Genomic DNA, 18,188 nt, shown 5'->3' with positions numbered 1-18,188 from the left:
AATGTCAAAGAAAACTTTTGCTAAGGCTGGACTTTCACTATTAAGTGCATCTCCCCTCTGAGAGTTGCACCTGGCACAGAGAATACACCAGCTGGTAATACAGTTTAATACCTATGAATAACTAAAAACTCCAGTTAATAATTGCAGGACTGCTCCAAAGCCCATCAAAATTAATTGGAGTTTTTCCTCTGGCACATTGCTGTGCTTGGAATCAGTCTCATTCCATGGAACAGTCATTGCTAGGCCAGAGACTGTTAACTCTGTAACATTTTTACATTGATATGCATAACTATTTTTTCTACTAACATTTCTTTTCAGTTGATAATTCCAATTACATATTCAGTGATCTGAGCTCTGTTCTAAACTGGATTTAAAGTAATGTGCAAACCAGTGCTCATGTGCTTAAAAAAAAGGTGCATTATACTATTGCAATAAAACATGATGAAATAACCAAGATATCAGGAAGGGACAGCTTAATTTTAAATGAGTGATTATCTTATCACCACTGACCACATCATAAAGTATTCTTGAGCTCAGAAAAATATCTCTGCATTTAATTTGTTTCTTATTTGAAGTGCTTTAGCAGCTGTCCACACTTTTTTAAAGTGACATCTTAGCAGAATCTGAGATCACAGTTTGCTCTATCCACATGGGATTGCCTAAGAGGGGGAACAATGAAGTCTAATTGGGGTACTCTGGGGCACAGGATGCTTGATGCTTGACTCATTTTGAGTTTCTGCCCTGAAAATTTAGTTGTGCCCAGCTGCCCTATATCCATGCACCTTTGATTTGGCAATGTGATCAATGTGGATGTGAAATTGAGGGCAACACTGTATACAATTAAGTGTCTTTCAAAAGGCATTGAGCAAGTTCATCTACTGACTTCACAGAAGCTCAAGGCACACAATTCCCTCCTTGCTTTACACTGAGCTTTACACCTATCCCTGCATTGCAGGATGGCACACTCAAGACATGGAAAAATGAGACTTTTGCTACCATTGTGATTACACTGGAAGAGATGCAGAAGTGATTTCATGTGTTTGGGTCTTCTAAAATACTGCTGTATACCAGAAACTAAGTTAATGCTTCTGCAGGACTGCGCCATATTCACATCTTACCAGCTTAGGGTTTGATACCAACACTGCAGACCTACAGGTCTAGCTTTGTTCTGCTCTCTGTGTAGCATTAGTTCAAGCAGCTGCCAGGGAGTGAATCCACCCAAAGAAACAGAATTAGAAAGCCACAACATTACTACAAGTAACTTGTCTAGATGTTGGTCTAATGACTGCACACCTTAGAGTGGTTTAGTGCCTAGTGGGAAGTGATCCTTTCCTTTCAGCATGGCAGGAGTTCTTTATGCCTTTATAGCAAGAAAAATAGATACTAGACACGTACATGTTCTCATTTTCATGTAATATTAATACATTTTTAGGATAAATTTATTGCCCAAGTTGTCATTCTTTGTTTTCAGCTGTACTGGTGCTTGTTGGTGAAGCAAGGCTCTAACCCCACTCCTGCCAGGAGCTGTTCACCCTGGTTAGGCCACAGATTGATTAGAAATGCCACTGACAGCTGCAACTTAAGGCTTACATTGTTTCTGTTTAAAAAGGATTCAGCTACAAAATTCTGTGAAGACAAGCTATGTCTCCTGAAGTCCGTTTTTTAAACTCATTTTGTTTTGTACTCTCATCTCCAAGACATTTTGCAAAGAGCAGTGAATGTCTCTGGAGATCAAACACTACAGATTAATGTGCCATGCACATCTATAAAGCAATAATTGCTTCACTACACCCCAAGAGATGAGGATGTTTAGCACCTCTGAAAAAAGACCTTTTAAATGTGTGACTACATAAAAGCTTAAGAATAATTTAGTGCTTCTGACACTCCCACTAAGCCCTTAATACCCACCTAGATCTGACCTTTATGCTTCCATTTTAAGCACTGAGGTCTGAAAGTTTTGGACTACAAAAGCGGTTTAGTTTGCAACATTGATAAACTTTAGGAGATCTACTTTAACTTGTACTTGCACAATTGCCCAAATTCATGGAAGGTGCCCCAAAATATAAGGAATTATATAGAGAAATCATATTTTAATTAATTGTCACAGGTTTTAATCTCATCTGTACCAACCTCTAGTGGCTCATTAGAAAAGGAGTGAGGATTTGAATTTTAAAAAGCAGGTTTTAAGAAAGGGCCCATCCACCTGCACTGGGTTTCAGATAAGCAAAAACCCCATATTTCCACTGTGAAGTCACACTGTGCCTGTTAAAAATATGCAGATTGGAAGAAAAAATTATCATTTAGGAAACACATTTAAACATTAGCATTGTTGTAGATACGTTTATGGTTATTGCTCTGGATTCATCTGAAATTTAACAGGCTTTTAATGGCTTCATTTTGGAAATGGTTCTGCCTGAAGGAAGAGCTATATATGTATATTTCCTCTGTACAGCTCTCAGCTCATGTACAAAAATTAACAAACAGCAGATTCACAGTATCAGCAGAACAGTCATCATTCCATGGCTGCAATGATGCTGTACCATCCTTACATCCTCAGTTCTTCCATAGAAAGCTGTAATAAACACATTAGAGTTTTATGTCCCCCCATCTGAATTCATGTGCAGATCTACAGGAAAAGGAGACCTGAAGTTCTGCCTCAAGCCCTGTTTGCAAATCCAGAAGAATCCATCCTGCTCAGGTCAGCAAGCACAAGAGGATTCAGTGAGCCAGACTGGGCTCCCATAACCCAGCACAGAGCTGCTCTGCAGACACATCCAACCTGGAGTGCACCACACAGGGCATTCCCAGGCTGCTGCCCTCAAACACCAGCCTGCCCATGCCCCCGGGTCAACAGCTCACTCAGGCATGGACAGCTTTGAGGCCTGGCAGAGGGCAGGAGCAGTTCCAGTTTTCTGGCTGCAGAGGCCAACACAGCCAGGTTTTGTGATTACCCTAATTTTTCAAAACACCACAGTCACTTGGAATCACTCTGTGCTGAAATAAAATTATTACTGATTTCAGAAAAAGGGTTACATCCTTCTGTTGTAGGGAGAGAAGGACTGGAATATCTGCAAAGGTAGCACCAAGTCAGTAATAAAAATGCAAAGTTCAGTATGATGTGGCATTGAGGTTTCATTTAAGCTTTTTGAGATTTTTTTTTTCTGGGGCAGTTAGGAACATTCATTCCACACACAAACAATAAGTCTACTGTTAGGGCTTAGTTTTGAATCTAATATAGTTCATTATCATTTAATATATCTATTACAGTAGCACCTTGATTATTGTACAGCTTTAAACACAAGACATTGTCCCTATTTCATGTTATCTGTAAGGAAACTGTGAATTTTACATCCTAAAATTAAAAAAGACAAAAATGGTTATCTGTTCATGAATGACAAATTCTTTAGTGCATTCATTCCAGTCTGAAACCCTTTGTCTCCTTAAAGCATACCATGTAGTTCCCAAGTTCAGAGCAATTAACCCCCATCCTCCTAAGTATCATGTTACAAAATAAACAGTACTGTGTTAATTGGAACCCCATAGAAATGGTAATGCAGTACCTTTTTTCTTTGAGTGTGATAAAACCCCTTAAAAGATGCAACTCAGCATCAATAACTTTAGGGAATACACTACATACATTAAATAGAGGTAAGTTGAGTCCAGAGTCATTTGCTTCTTCATTCAACCTCAGGAGTGGTGGGGGTTTCTTCAAGCAGCACCATCAACCCTCTGCGCCCTCCTTAGACCGGCCCAGATTCACAGTAAGGAAAGCAACAACAGCGGTGGGAAGATGAACTAAGCAAGAGTCACACTCCAGGCTGTTCTGTAAAAATCCATGGGGTCAGGACAATGTTCCCATGCTGATGTGGCCTATGTGTGACAGACGGGTGTGTGAGCAGTGTCAGTCCTCATCCCTGCACGCTCCAACCTACAGCAGTCAGTGCTTTGTTCAACAAGGCTGGGGGACTGCTGATGCAAGGTTAAGTTCTTTTTTTCTTCATTCAGCAATTAACCAGATTGCTGTTGTCTGTCTTTGATTTAATTTTACAATCCTCAAAGGTTTAAAGAACTGCTGTCTGAAGCACCTGCTTCTGAAATACTCTTGTGTATTTTTGCTTTCCTTTTTTATACTTTTCCATTCTCTGTTGCAGTACCATGATTCTCCCTGCTCTGGTTTTCTTGCATTTTCCTTCAGAGGCAAAATTACAGTGATCCTGATGCAGTTTGGGCACAGCCACAAATAGTCTGTTTGTCCTTCCTCTCTCTGTCTCATAGTTAGAAAAGCATCATTGTGCACACAGTTCTGTTGATTTCAGTGGATGAATCCAGTTCATCCATCATGTTAGGCAGTCAAAAAAACCCAACAAAAAAACTCAAACAAAAGAAATTGTCTAAATCCCAAACAGGCATCTTTGGAATCAGTAGTGCAAAATGTTTGCGGATTTCTTTTCCTTGACCTACTGCAATAATCTCTCAATCTTCAAGTCTTTCCTAAAATGGTGGATCTGTAAAAGTAAAACATAAGGATAGTTTTTTAAATAAGCAAATTTAAAGGTTTGGGTTGTTTTAATCACTCTCCTCATGTTCTCATTTATATCAAACCATTTCACAACTCTTAGAAAAGTTGTAAACTCTTGGAAGATCCAGTTGACCTGGAGCATTCTTCATCTGCATCAGGCTTGGGCATGGGTACAGGAAGCTGAGGGTATTCTTTACAGGGAGGATAATTTGAGATTAAAATGAGCTTTTATCAGTGCAGCCTTAGCTCTGCAAATTAGTTTTAAATGGAAGAGACCTCACTCAGGGGTTACAGCTTAAACATCTGCACTTCACAAGATTTAACGAAGTATCAGAGCAGCTGTTTGGAGGTATTTTAGAAATGAGCTGATAAAATGTGAGTTTACCTTAAGGATTTCCACCTGTCCTTTTCCGTCTGGTTCTCCGGACTTTCACTTTCATAGGAAGCCAGATACAAACCTGGAATCAGTAAATATATGTTATTTCCAATAGCATCAGGAACCCCCATCCCTTTGCATTCTTGTACATCCTTTTGTACCACATAGAAAGAGAAACTGTAAAACTTCATGGTCCCTCGGGTAGCTGGTGATCAGTGGGACACTCATGTTTATTAGCTCACAGGTCTACCTTGCAAAGCTGTTAGTTAATTTTGATGGAACAGTAAAGGAGCCCAGAGTTAAAATATGTTAGCATCACCTTCTCACTACAATATTAAGCAGCTTAATGGTCTCTGGTTTTGCATAAAGAGATCTGGGCCCATTTCCTCCATCACAGCACTGCTACTCAAGAGTTACATGAACTTTAAAAAAGACACAGTGAGAGCTGACACCTAAACACATAAGCTTTCAAAAACTAAGGATATTCTCATCACATAACACAACTTTATGTTCCTCAATCTTTTTAAAGCTTATGGGAACATGGTATCTTAAATGCATACACAATACTGTCAAGGTAAAAGTGAGTTACAGAAACCAGAGAAGGAATGCAGTGAAAGAAAATAAATCTGTTCTTTTGTTCCCTCTGCAAATCCTTATACTGTAGAATGTATTTTATGACAGAAAAATGAGTCTAGATTGTAGAGTCTCCTCTGCAAAGCTGACAGTGCAATAATATCTCACTGTCTTCATAGAATCACAGGCTGTAATTTGTGTTCACACACATTTCCTCATTTGACTGCTTCATGATGCCTTTTTTCTTTCCTGCTGGAACCATCTCACCATTCAAGTCTGTGCTACAAATGCATTGTCTTTTAATATTCAAGTGTTGACCATTCCTCCACATCATGACAAGCACAGTACAGCTGCATTTCACTGCTGAATCTCCCTCAGATCTCTTCCCACCTTTCATTCAGGGCAGTTCTTTCTACTCTGCACTGCCCCTGGGTAAGGGGGGAGGTTTCCTGTGGCTTCTGCAAAGGGCATTTCACAAAAGCAGCATGAATATAGGGAGGACATGAGGGAGAAAATCTACATACAATTAGTGGGTTGAGGTCACTCTTTTTTAGTCCAGTAGTCTGAGAACTATACTTTTACCCTGACTTTCATTTTCTGTCCCTTTAGAGCCTAAATCAAGAAGAAATGCCTTCATTCTATCTCCTTTTGATACATATTAATCATATTAATTATTCTATTTTGGCAGACATTCTTAAGATTTAGGCAGGATTTTAGAAGCAGTACTTTGCTTTCTGAAGTATTCTATGAAATAAAAGCTGTCTGGTCTGATTACCTTGGATTAGTACAGAAAATTGCCTATGGAATGAAGAAGAAATAAACCCATCACCAGAATAGCTTCTGGGAAGGTTGCTACAGACAATTCTGTGCGTGACAAGGTAGCATGAGAGGCAGCTGACACAAACCAACACACTGACATGCTGATACCAAACTGACGAGGACAGAAATGCATAAAAGGACGAGAAATAATTTCAGAACAGCTTTCATAGCTACAGCTGAAATGAATAGAAAAGATTTTCTTAAAAATTCTTTTCTGTGTATAACATGTCATTGCTGTAGAGGAGGAGGTCAGCTGGGCTCCATGGCCCTGAGCTGTGTTTGCTGAAGAGATGACAGCATTGGTTTGTGAGAGGGATTAGCTCTGGTTCCATCAATCACACAATGAGTGGCTAAGGGACAGCTGACATTCACGGGAGCCCATGACAGGCCTGTGTGGCCTCAATTCATGATTAAAAAAATAAGGCCACAATGGCAGCTTCCTAGATAGTGCCTTATAGAGAAGCTAGAGACAAGAGAAAAGCCATCAGGCAGCAGCTTCATGTGCTAGAAGGCTGTGTTTGCAAAAACATTGATAGACTGGGCATAAACAAGCTGTTTGGCAGGAAAGCCAGGAAACAGCTGGGACAGTGAGAGAGATCACCAAAGCATGGATCAGGGCGTTAATTAGCAGTGATGAAGTGAGACCTTTTCAGTGATAAGTGATTGTACAGAGTCTTACCATCTTCAGTAAAAATGGGAGCAGTGTGCAAGTAGTGGATGATGTTAGGGTCTTGCTCAAATGGACACTCCACTTGTTTCCATGTTATAAATTCTCCTACTTGCTTAGCCAGTTCCAGGAATTTCTGTAAACATAAAATCATTCCACTCAGATATAGTAATATTACCTCATATTCAGTGTTTGATGGTCTGCACTGAAAATTGCAGGCTAATAGTCTCAGATAGTCCCTCAGCTATCAGAATGGGATAGGTAAAAACATTTTTCAGATCTTACTTCAAAGTTGACATGTCCATTTGGAAGGCGATTAGCACATCCCTCATTCAAAAAATAAATGTCTTTGATCAATAGGCTGAAGAAGGGGATCACAATCTGTGGAGAGAAATGACAATACCATTATCTTTTCAGTTCAGTATTTTCTCTGCATGAAAGAACAACTCAATTGGGAGAGAGAAGAATAAAGAAGTATTAACTTTTCAGTGTGCTGTGCACTTGAAAAGCAGTACAGCTACAGGCCAGCAAAAGGGCAGCAGTGTCTAGAGAGACCTTCAGCCACCAGGAGAGTGTATGCTGAGATGAAAGTGAACTGAACACAATGTTCACTGAGCACAATAACATGACTAAGAAAGTGCTAAAAGCCCCATTTATTACCAACAACATCACTGTCTGATGACAACATCAAACAGCAAAGAGCAAAATAACACTGCAGAACTCTTCCCTTTCCTGTTGTGTCCTTATAAGCAGAGATGTTGAACACAAAAATGGATCTATTTAAACACAGGTGGGCACCAAAGAACCAAGGACAAGGAAAGACAGCCTAAAATTTGGTGAGCAAGGACTTGTCTACAAACAGTTAATCAGGAGCTCCTTCATTTTCAACACCTCCATGCACAGCTACCTCTTGAGGCATATAATTTCCTTCCTGGTGCCTGATTAGTACAACCTGCTTCTCCAAATTAACCTGCAGACAACAGGATTGAAAATATTAAGCTGGTTGACAGGAAACTGCTAACAGTAGCCAGAGAGACCACTGTAGTTCCCAAAACTAGCCCTGACCATCATCCAGGGCAGAGTGGCATTTAGCAGTGACCCAAGCCTTCCCCCATACCCATCAGAGTTGGGTCATAATTTGCTATAAAAGAAGTCTGGGTAGGACTATTGAAATTGATGGAATAACAAGCAGGGATAATAAATTTTATGCCAGATGTTCTACAGCAGGAAGCAGTAGCAGTGCTCCTGAAGTGCATCCTCAACCTCAGCAGAAATGCAGAGTGAAGCAGACTCTCTCAGGGTCCTTTGTCTCACAGCTCAAAGGGAAAAGAAAGATAACACAAAGGACCAGTCCATGAAGGCTGACAGTCAAACCTCAGTCTGTACACCTCTCCAGCAGTGACACTGGGGCAGCAAAAGGCTGCCTGGGGGGTTTGAGCTGAAGGTCAGCAGCTGCCCCTGTGAGCATTTTCCTGTGGCAGCAATGTCTGTCTTTTAAACCACCAAGTACAAACTTAACCAGCATGAACACAAATGCAAACACACTGCATGGCAGTGCCCAAATATTTCCGCTGCTCTGTTTGTATATTAACTGAGCTGGAGCTTGTTAAGCAGCACCAAAGCTAAAGAGCCCTCATTATAAGCAAGAACAGCCAAGAGAGCAATCCTTAGTTAAGTATTTAATGTTATTCCATCTCATTAATGTTATTCCACCTCATGCTGTACATCAGCTGTAACAGGATATGAAATGGACCCAGAACAGGATTGGCAGCTGTTATTTTCCAGTCTACATGGATGCTACAGTGCTGTGATGCTCCAGTGAGGGTGAACAAGCCATAGAAGTGAAAACACTGAGGCAAGGAGTCCATAAGCTACTGCCACTGTGTGTTGTGAAAATGAAAGCCAATTTCTGTTCTAGCTAAATTACCACATTCAGTAAACTTTTAAAGATCTGCATTCTGCTGGCTTTCTCATGGGACAGCCACAGATAAACTCTGTAATGTCACTGCAAACAGCCATAAAAAAGCCTGGACTGATGCCCCAAGAGCCACTGGATACTTATCCTGATACTTTCCACTGATAAAACTCAGGAATGAAAACAAAGCACAGCCTTTTCCTCCCAAAATGCTGAGCCCTCCTATTAGAATCGGGTGGAACCATTTCTAGTCAAACTGAACTAAATGTATTTCAGGATTTATTTTCATATTACCCAAACTAGATCATCAACCTGGAGTAAAGAATACATCTTACTCTGTGTTGTTTGTTTTCTACCAAAAATGATGATGACTCTGTAACCAGTGTGGTCTCAAAAGGTATATACAAAGGGAAGATACAGAGAGCTGGAGCCAGACACTGATCCCCAGCTAGAAATCACTGCCAGGTTCTGTCTACATATTTTTTTGCAGGCAGATGTGAGCTTGTTCTGTCTGCTCCACTGCCTGGGAGAAAGGTCAGCACCATTAGTGGTACTAAACATGAAGGAAAAGCCTTGCTGAGAGGAAAGGTACACAAATGTGGGCTGGATGCCAGGGTAATGCAGCTGCAGAGCCCCCAGTCAGCTCAGAATATGGCAGAGCTTGTTCTCATCCCATCCAAAAGGTGCTAAAAGACATACCCAAGGATATGAATTCTCTACACATTTCCATGGAATTGCTGTATTTTGGTCACCATTTATTTTCCTAATAAAAATATATTACCCTGTATGTTTTGCTTTCCAAATTTCTGTAGGAAAAGCAACAAAAGTGGTTGCAATTATAGTCTAACACTGGCTTCACTCCAGGCACTTTGCTAGCATAAAACCTGGGTTGGTGCCAGAAACTCATATTTCTCTCCCTTTTTATCCCCCTTCCATGCCATCCAACCCACCCACATGCTGAAGGACAATTGCCTCCTGCAGAAAGAAGACAGTTAATGAGATCTGACTTGTTCTTGCTCCACGGTATCAGACAGCAGCAACACACAGTGCTGTGCTGTACACACTCCCAACATTTCAAAGCCAGAGCTATGCCATGAGTACAAGGCAGAGTTTCCCAGTGGAATGACTTCATTTTGGAGCTGTCATAGGTCATTTGACTGCACAGACAAAACCAGATTTGCTTACTAACCAGTACACTCCTCTGCAAGCACAACTCAGTTTGAAGATAAAAATTTTCTTCAGAGTGAGCTTTGCTATGAGTTTGCCAAGAAACAATATAACATCTATCAAAAAGAAGTCATCATGTTTTTTTTGGATGTGTTCAGGTTCATTAAAACAAATAAATTATGGTCTTGCTTATAAAAAGAAACAAAATTCCTTAATCCTACAGAAAGCATTACATGATCTGCTGTAATCTGACACTGTAAAATACCCAGTATGAGCAGCTACCAAATCATATCCTGGAGCATTTTCCTCAACTAAGGTTGTCTACACAAGGAAAACAGAATATGGGCTTTTTATGATGTAAAATAGATTCCTTTCAGTCTAATAACCTCTCTGCCATCAGTATTACCCAGCTGGGGGTAGAGATATGACAGAGATTGCTAACTTCACAGGAAATTAGGTCAAACAATAAAGCAACTGGTTTGAATATCTATGATGGCTGCAGAAGAGCTAAACTGCAAAAGCATCTCAGACTGACAGGTCCTTACTGCAGTGTGTGAGAGTTGAAAGAATTGCTTTTCCAGTCACACACATCCAAATGATCCCTCCTTTGCATAGAGAAGTGCTTTTCAGTGCACTCCCATTGCAGCTGAGTCAGCCTGCCACCAGATGCTGATCTCATTTCACTGTAAATGCTGTGAGATTCCATTAGCTTCAGCAGATTTACATCAAATTTACAGGGGTGTGAGATTAGCATCTGGCTGGGCTCCTCTAGTGAATGAATACTAAATTCCATATTGTGCTTGTTCATGCAGCATCTACTTTAGCTCTGCCATGCTTAGTGCAGAGATTACCCATTTATGACTATGGGCAATTGCAGTGTAAAACACAAACCTTTTTTCACATACCAAAAAATAAAGAATTGAATGGAGGAATAAGAAAATTAACAAGAAACATACTGGGGCACAAACCAGGAGGATCCTATACTCTAACACCTTGCCAATCTGATTTTTGCAGCATCAGTGACATGTCAGAAAGCTCCACATCTGCCATGAACACTTGATAAAACACTTCAGTTCTTGCTCACTGAGATGGCAGCAACAGCCACATGAAATGAAAATTCACAAGGACAGAATATCACCCCAAATTTGCTGCAATGGATTTAGACTAGACTCCCTTGCAGGACTTGTGATAAATCATCTTTCCCCAATGTAAATGGAGACCCACCTCGCCTCCACTGCTGTGCCCTTTGCTCTCCATCTCACCTCACACATCACACAATGGGTGCTTCTGTGCCAGAGCCTGGGGCACAGTTTAACAAAGCACAGCTCCACCTGCCTCTGCCAGGCTCCTGCTCCATCACCAAAATAAAAGTCGTTTCAGTCTGGAATACCCGTTCCATCAGGTTTATCAATCTAGACATTGTGAATTTTCCAGGGATGTAGAGACATTTGCAACAAACTTCTCCATGGTGTGTGTCCTGCCCTCGCTAATCCTCCCAATGTCTGACAGCGAGTCCACAAAGATTTGCTTTGATCCTATCCAGACTCTTTCAATCACTTCCCCCCCAACACGTTTTACATTTCTTGAAGCACACAGGCCTTGCAGTGGTGACCCATGGAAGGGAGGAGAGCATCTGCATCAAGTGTTGGAGCCACTGACTCCCAGCAGAAATGCACCCCACTGAAACCACATTTCTCTTCTCAGAGAAAAGCAAGACACAATTCTTCCCAAGAATATTTCTGAGTTTCACATTCTCAGAGAAAGAAAAAACAATTCTTATCTCATTTACAGCACCTATGTTTGTGCACAAACGGAATGCATTGTAGAAGACTGTTTACCTGAAGGATATTGATAATTGGATTCTGGTGTGTTTTGATTCACTGACCACGTGAATCCAGGTGTGTGTGTGTCAGGACTGTTGGCTGACAGTCACGAGATGCTGTGCAGTGGAGTGCTTGGCAGATTCAGTTTAGATGTAAAGAAATATAATGTAATATAGTATAGAATAATATAGTATAATAAAGTAATTAATTAGACTTCTGATAAGATGGAGACCTCCTCATCATTTCCCCCTTCATTGGGGTTTCACTGCAAACCCTATACCCAGCCCTGTGGGGAGGGATGGATGGGCTGTGCTCACACCCACCTTCTCCCTGTTGCTGTGAGCAGTGAGGGACCTGTGGGCAGCCCCCCGCAGCGCTGTCCTGTAGTTGTAGAAGTTTCCAGTGGGGTCCATCTGGTGCTACATGCACAAAACAACACAGAAAAATAGCCTGGGTTAGAAAATAGCCTGGGCCCTCTAAAGACAATTTTACACTCAGTTGTAGCAAACCATGAGCAGAGCAGAGCCTCCATCTTCAAAATGTACATTTCAAAATCCACATGCCTGCAGAGCCCCAAGGATGCAATGAGAGGTCTACAGCCCATGGCCATGACCTGTTTATACCTTTGATATTTCTACTGACAGCTTACTGAGCTTTTATGTGAAGAATGAGCACTTCACATTCTGTGTGTGCCAAATCCTGCAATTCTCAATGAAAAATATTGTGGAGTCTTCACTCAACCTCCAAGGTATAGATTGGGAGCTTTACATTCAGCATTGTGCCCATGGCCAAACAAAACATGCATCAGTAGAAGCACTGTGGTGTGCATATAGGTTCATACTTTGGGGTTATTTTAATTCCTTTTATTTATTTGAGTACTCTGAATTCCCTTTACATATCATCAGCTTTACACCCTCCTCACTACCCCTCACATATTTCAGCTTAGAATCAGGCTCTCTGCCTGTGGAATATGTCTCCATACATCTCTCACCTGGATAACAATGTAAAATTCCCAAACAAAAATATCCTGACTATAATTAAAGCAGTGCATCAGGAATTTAATTGTTTTTTTTACCTCCAGAATGAAAAATTTGGCTGTTTTCACTTTTGACCAAGTCTTCTTTAGCCTGGAAACTGGACTCATATTCATTCCAGCTATGAGTGAGAGAGAAAAAAACAGAGCCATTGATAAGAGCTGGGTTTGCTTTTTCAGCTGTGACAGCTGATGGAGGACCTGGTTAGAAGCTGTACTTACAAATGATTGCCATCAGTGAATTAAAATTCCCTATGTTAAAGCACTCTCGGGCAACGTCGATGAAGAATTCGATGACTTGTGCTCGCTGTTTCTTTTTTGCAGGCTGTAAATTAAAATAAATGAGTCTCTGTAATGAGCATATGCAGAATTGGAGGTCATCCTAAGCATTTGTTCCATGCATAGTGTGGCTTCATGCACAGCCTGGGCCATCTGCTTTCAGTCACTGGCCCTAATTCTGTTCCAGCAATCCAGGGGATGCTGGTGACTGGCAGCCTCTGAAATCAAAGCTTTCACTGCAGTGACACAGAAGAAATTCACAGCAATTCCCAGCCCCAGTGACTGTCTCAGTGCATGGGTTCATCAGCACAGACTTCCCCAAGGGCAGGATTTCACACCCCTGTACCAGCAGCACCTTTGTCTCAGAAAAACCTTGTTTCATTGCATTAATCCCTTTCCCCTCTCCTGTCCCTTTAGCAATAGGCCACACCAAATGAAAGCATTTTAAATACACATTTTAATTGGACTGGAATCACCCTAACTTGTGATTCCAAAGGTGATCTTCAAATGGCAATTCTTATGTGTCACAGGCTATCTAGGCTCTTTCAACTATTAGTATTCCTCCCTTTCATTCCCTTTCCAAAGAGAAAAACATGAATTTGATTTTGATGGGACCAAGTTAAGCAAACTAAAACCACTACAAGTTAAGAAACAACAGCCACAGCCACACTAATGGGCAGCAGGACAGAGAGCTGTGCAGTGGGAATTCACACACACAGCAGATCTTTAGGATGACAGATAACAAATAGGGCTCTGCTAGAATCTTTGCTGGCAGAAATCTCACAGGATAACTCAAGGCATTTTTTCCCTCTCTTTTTCCCTGCAGGGTTCATTATTCCACACTGTGCTCCTACTACATCAAGAGAACAGTGCATTCCCCTGTGTGCCACCACCTCTGTTTTGCAATATGTTTGTCATTTATCAGGTCTCTTCTGCAAGTGCAACACTACTAAAACTTACCATCAGATGCTTAGCTGGGTCGCAAGAAATAAATCCCCAGGATTGCTTATTAATATAAAATCTCAGAGTGGTACTTCAGGTATGTGGTAAAATGTGGCACATACTTGTAACTTACCATGCAAATTTCTGTTGCTACCAGGTAGCAGAGTCTATTGAACCATTTCACATAGGCCTCAAGGTTACTTGTCTTCTTCTGCTCACTGAAACAAGTCTGGGGGGAAAAAAAGCACAGAAAATATAACTGTGTTCCAGTCAGTGACCTGATCACTAAGATAAATACTGCACAAAGTTAATTAGTGGCCACATCTCTCTCTTGTTCATGGTAGACAGTGCATTTAAGGGTCCCTTTTAAAAATCCTGTGTGTGTCACACTGTACAATTCACTCTGGTGTCCACAAAACAGCCCCATTTTGCCTGCAGCAAGTGTTCACTGAGAGCCTGCACTGGCCCTTGTTCACTGGGATACAAACAGCTGAGGCATTGCAGGATTCTGACATCAGCAAGGACGTGCAGACAAAATAAGACAGGCACAGTCTTCCACAGCAAGCTCTCTTTGTGACTTTGATTCCAGGATTTCCTCCACCTCAGTAAATAAAATCCCCCACAGCCCTTTTCTGCAGGGGAGGGATCAGAATTTAGTGAAGTGTACAACAGATAAACAAGAGAAAACACAGTTCTCGTTGATTTTTTTATGAAGAAAACCCACTATTTTCCTTAGTGAGTTTTCAGAGAAACAGGTTCTTAGCAACCAGCTCTGCCTGAATGGCTGTGTTTGAACAGGTCACTCCCATGCCAGAGGCACTTCACTGATAACAGCCATTACAAGAAGCATATTTTTCACTTATTTATATAAAACTTAACATAAATTCCCATAACTGATACAGGCTATGTGAGCAGATACTTGGCTGAATTTTTCCAGTTCCTTTGTCATCAACAGAAAATTTGACTTCAGAGGAGTGATAGGGCAGTTCACACAGTCTGAAAATGTTGCTCGGGATTGTAAGAATTCTAGTGCTTTGCCCAGCTTTAAACTCTTAGACAATCCATGTAGGACACTCAGCTCTCTTAAGTTCAAGAGATTTGCCTGAACATTCAGGAACATCCACTAGAGGGTACCAGAGAATACTGATTTTGTTTTATTAGGCCCATCATTTCCCAGAGGTACCATAAACACATGCCACTAAGAGGAAAATCATAGTGCATAAGCAAAGATCCAATAATGCCAATGGGATCACCCATATTATGTAAGGTAAATCAGTGACTAAGAACCCCTTTGGAAATGTGGTTTAATATGATTCCCAAGGTAACTCAAAGAAAATATTCACCTGTGTTTCTGTATACAGATGTGTTTAGGAACAGAATCACAGTACCATGCTATGGAGGAGCAAAGCCTACCAGGACTGAAATTCTGAGACACTTTATGAATAGACTACAAACACAATAAAAGTGTATTTTTAAAGCATCTCAAAAGTAAATGTTAGCAAGCAGCATGTAAATATCAAAAACCCAAAGGAAACCCACATCAGCCCCAGTCTAACCATAACAGCTGCTTTTCATGTGCTCTGTTTCTTGTTTCCTATTACAGCAAAAAGTACACAAAGCCCAGGTTTTGTTCTGAAAATAGTATTTCCATCTCAGAACTGCTGTCCTGTGCTAGGGCGTAAGAGCCACAGCTAATAATGCAAAACTTGTGAAAAATGTGCAACAGTGAAGTGGAGACAGACTGCTTTTTAAAGGCTAAGCTTTATAAATGGCAGCAATATTTAGCACCTCCCAAGCATCTTCCATCTGCAGCTCAGAATGCTTGATAAACATTCATAAGTGAAGCCTTTTGAAGCCCTCACGCAAGAAAGATGCTTAATATGATCTCCAGCTGGAGGGAATTCAGACCTGAGCCAACTCCCTGTGTCTGACAGGGATGTTCTCCATGGGTCAGGGAATATGACTCCACATAAGGTTTGTGCTACTTTGTCCCAAGATGTGTCCAGAGAAGGGCAGAGGAGCTGGGGAAGGGTATGGGGCACAAATCTCAGCAGCTGAGGGAGCTCAGCTTGGAGACAAAGAGGGGGAACCTTCTTGCTCTCCACAGCTCCATGGAAGGAGGTTGTAGGGCTGGCCTCTCCTCCCAAGTAACAAGCAGCAGGACTAAAGGAAATGCCCTCAAGTTGTGCCAGAAGAGGTTTAGATTAGATATTAGAAGAAATTTCTTAATTGAAAGGGTAGGTGGGCATTGGAAGAGGCTGCCCAGGAAAGTGGTGGAATCACCATCCCTGGAGGTGGTCAAAAAATGTATGGATGTGGCACCTGGGGACATGGTATGGCGGTGGCCTTGGCAGTGCTGGTTTAAGGGTTGGAGTCAATGATCTTGGAGGTCTTTTTCAACCTAAACTATTTTGTGATTCTGTGTGCAATGCTCACAGAAGCTTTGCTAAATCAACCACATAAAGCATGTAGAAAAGCTCCAGACTGCCCCCACTGTGATCAGCCTTGCTGACCTGAAGCCCAGGTGGCTGAAATCTCACTCTGGCTGGTTTGGTACTTGTGTTTCTGACACACGTTTGCTGCCTTTGAGCTCCTTTCTAAGGAATGTGATCAATGCCCAGAATGCCTGGAACTCCATCTCTGCCTGTTTCCCTCATGCTGAAACAAACTGCAGAATCTCCACAAGTCCAAGACAAGAAGGAAAGGGCCCAATGTTGCACGTTTCATCCATCCATCCATCCATCCATCCATCCATCCATCCATCCATCCATCCATCCATCATCCATCCATCCATCCATCCATCCATCCATCCATCCATCCATCCATCCATCCATCCATCCATCCATCTTTACACATTACAAGCTATTTTGGTGCTCTTTGTGCAGCACTACAAACACTACAGGTCTTCCTGATACCTTTGAGGATCCAATGAGGAAATTCAGCCATTGATGATCTCAGTGGGAATTTTCAGGGCAAGAATTTTCCACCCTTTCTTTTCAGACAGCATGTGAAATCTCTGACTCTCCCTCTCCAGCTTGGAAGCCTCTTTCCTTATTGAGGCACTCACTGAAATGTTACTTCAAACCTCCGTGGGATCAGTGAAAAGACTCCAAGTGGCTTTCACAGCCTTTGGATGAAGCCCTGATCAGGCACTCTGTTCCCTGTGGTGCTTTGGGTTATTGTGTAGAGAGAGAAGAGTTGATTCATGACTCAGTGACTCATGGCTGTGGTGTCTGGGCACACACTGAGGCCATTACATCACACCCAGATCCTTCAGCCCTCCACCAGAGCAGCAGACATTCCCTGGCTGTGCACAGCCACAAGCATCTGTCCCACTCAAAGAGCCTGGCAGGAACAAGCCTGAAAGCACAGCAGGGTGGTGGCCAGTGTGTCAGCAGTGACCTGCCAGTGTCAGCTCTGCCAGCAGGTTCCCATCCTGGCCATGGCAACACAGGCCACCACTGGCCTGGCCCACGTCAGACTGTGTCCCTGCTCTTGGGGACCTTGTCACAACTGCACAAACTGTGGTCACAGGAGACACTTTGTGTGTGGAGAAACCAAACCATACCTTGGTGCCATCCAGAGGGTCCTTATGGACAAATGCCTGCACAAACTCCTCAGGTCCAATGTGACTCAGTCTTTCCTGTTGAGGGTAGGGGAGTGGGAAGAGAGAGGGAAAAATAAGAAAGAAGCCCAGAATATCTTCTGTTTCTCTTGATAAAACAGCATCATTTTCTGTCAGCTCTGAGTGGTGTCACTGAGCTGGTACACAGCCAACTAACTGGACATTAAAATTCATAACAACAATTAGAACTATGTCAGCAGAAAGATGAAAATCAGAATAAATACTGACAAGCCACAGTAAGAGTCCCCTCTACTGTGCTGGATGCACAGGGAGCCAGTAGACATCAGTTCTGTTTGGTGCTCCCTCAGACCTGCTGTGGTCCAGCATCACTCAAAAGCCAAATTGTTCCCCAGGTGTTCCAATGGCAGAAAATGCTGTTATCTGATGCTTTTATCTGGAGTCCACAGCATCCCACAGCATCCCACAGCACCCCACAGCATCCCACTGCTC

The 18,188-nt window shown here is 42.0% G+C and overlaps 1 protein-coding gene across 2 annotated transcripts in view; it reads right to left on the bottom strand.

The window, feature by feature from the left end:
* Positions 1 to 669: 669 nt before the first annotated feature.
* The window catches only part of RASGEF1C (RasGEF domain family member 1C), a 68,207-nt gene continuing 50,688 nt past the window's right edge, over positions 670 to 18,188 (bottom strand). For both annotated transcript variants that reach the window (XM_058034684.1, XM_058034683.1), the window contains 9 exons: positions 17,682 to 17,756; positions 14,247 to 14,342; positions 13,115 to 13,217; positions 12,935 to 13,014; positions 12,183 to 12,278; positions 7,240 to 7,335; positions 6,967 to 7,090; positions 4,905 to 4,977; positions 670 to 4,505 (listed from right to left, as the gene is read on the bottom strand). In XM_058034684.1, coding sequence (XP_057890667.1) covers positions 4,481 to 4,505; positions 4,905 to 4,977; positions 6,967 to 7,090; positions 7,240 to 7,335; positions 12,183 to 12,278; positions 12,935 to 13,014; positions 13,115 to 13,217; positions 14,247 to 14,342; positions 17,682 to 17,756 — 768 coding nt within the window. In that variant the 3' untranslated portion in view covers positions 670 to 4,480. The remainder of the gene's footprint in view (positions 4,506 to 4,904; positions 4,978 to 6,966; positions 7,091 to 7,239; positions 7,336 to 12,182; positions 12,279 to 12,934; positions 13,015 to 13,114; positions 13,218 to 14,246; positions 14,343 to 17,681; positions 17,757 to 18,188) is intronic.

The sequence above is a fragment of the Melospiza georgiana genome, chromosome 15 (assembly GCF_028018845.1).
Source record: "Melospiza georgiana isolate bMelGeo1 chromosome 15, bMelGeo1.pri, whole genome shotgun sequence".
NCBI lineage: Eukaryota > Metazoa > Chordata > Aves > Passeriformes > Passerellidae > Melospiza > Melospiza georgiana.
This window is presented reverse-complemented; position numbering and strand designations above follow the sequence as displayed.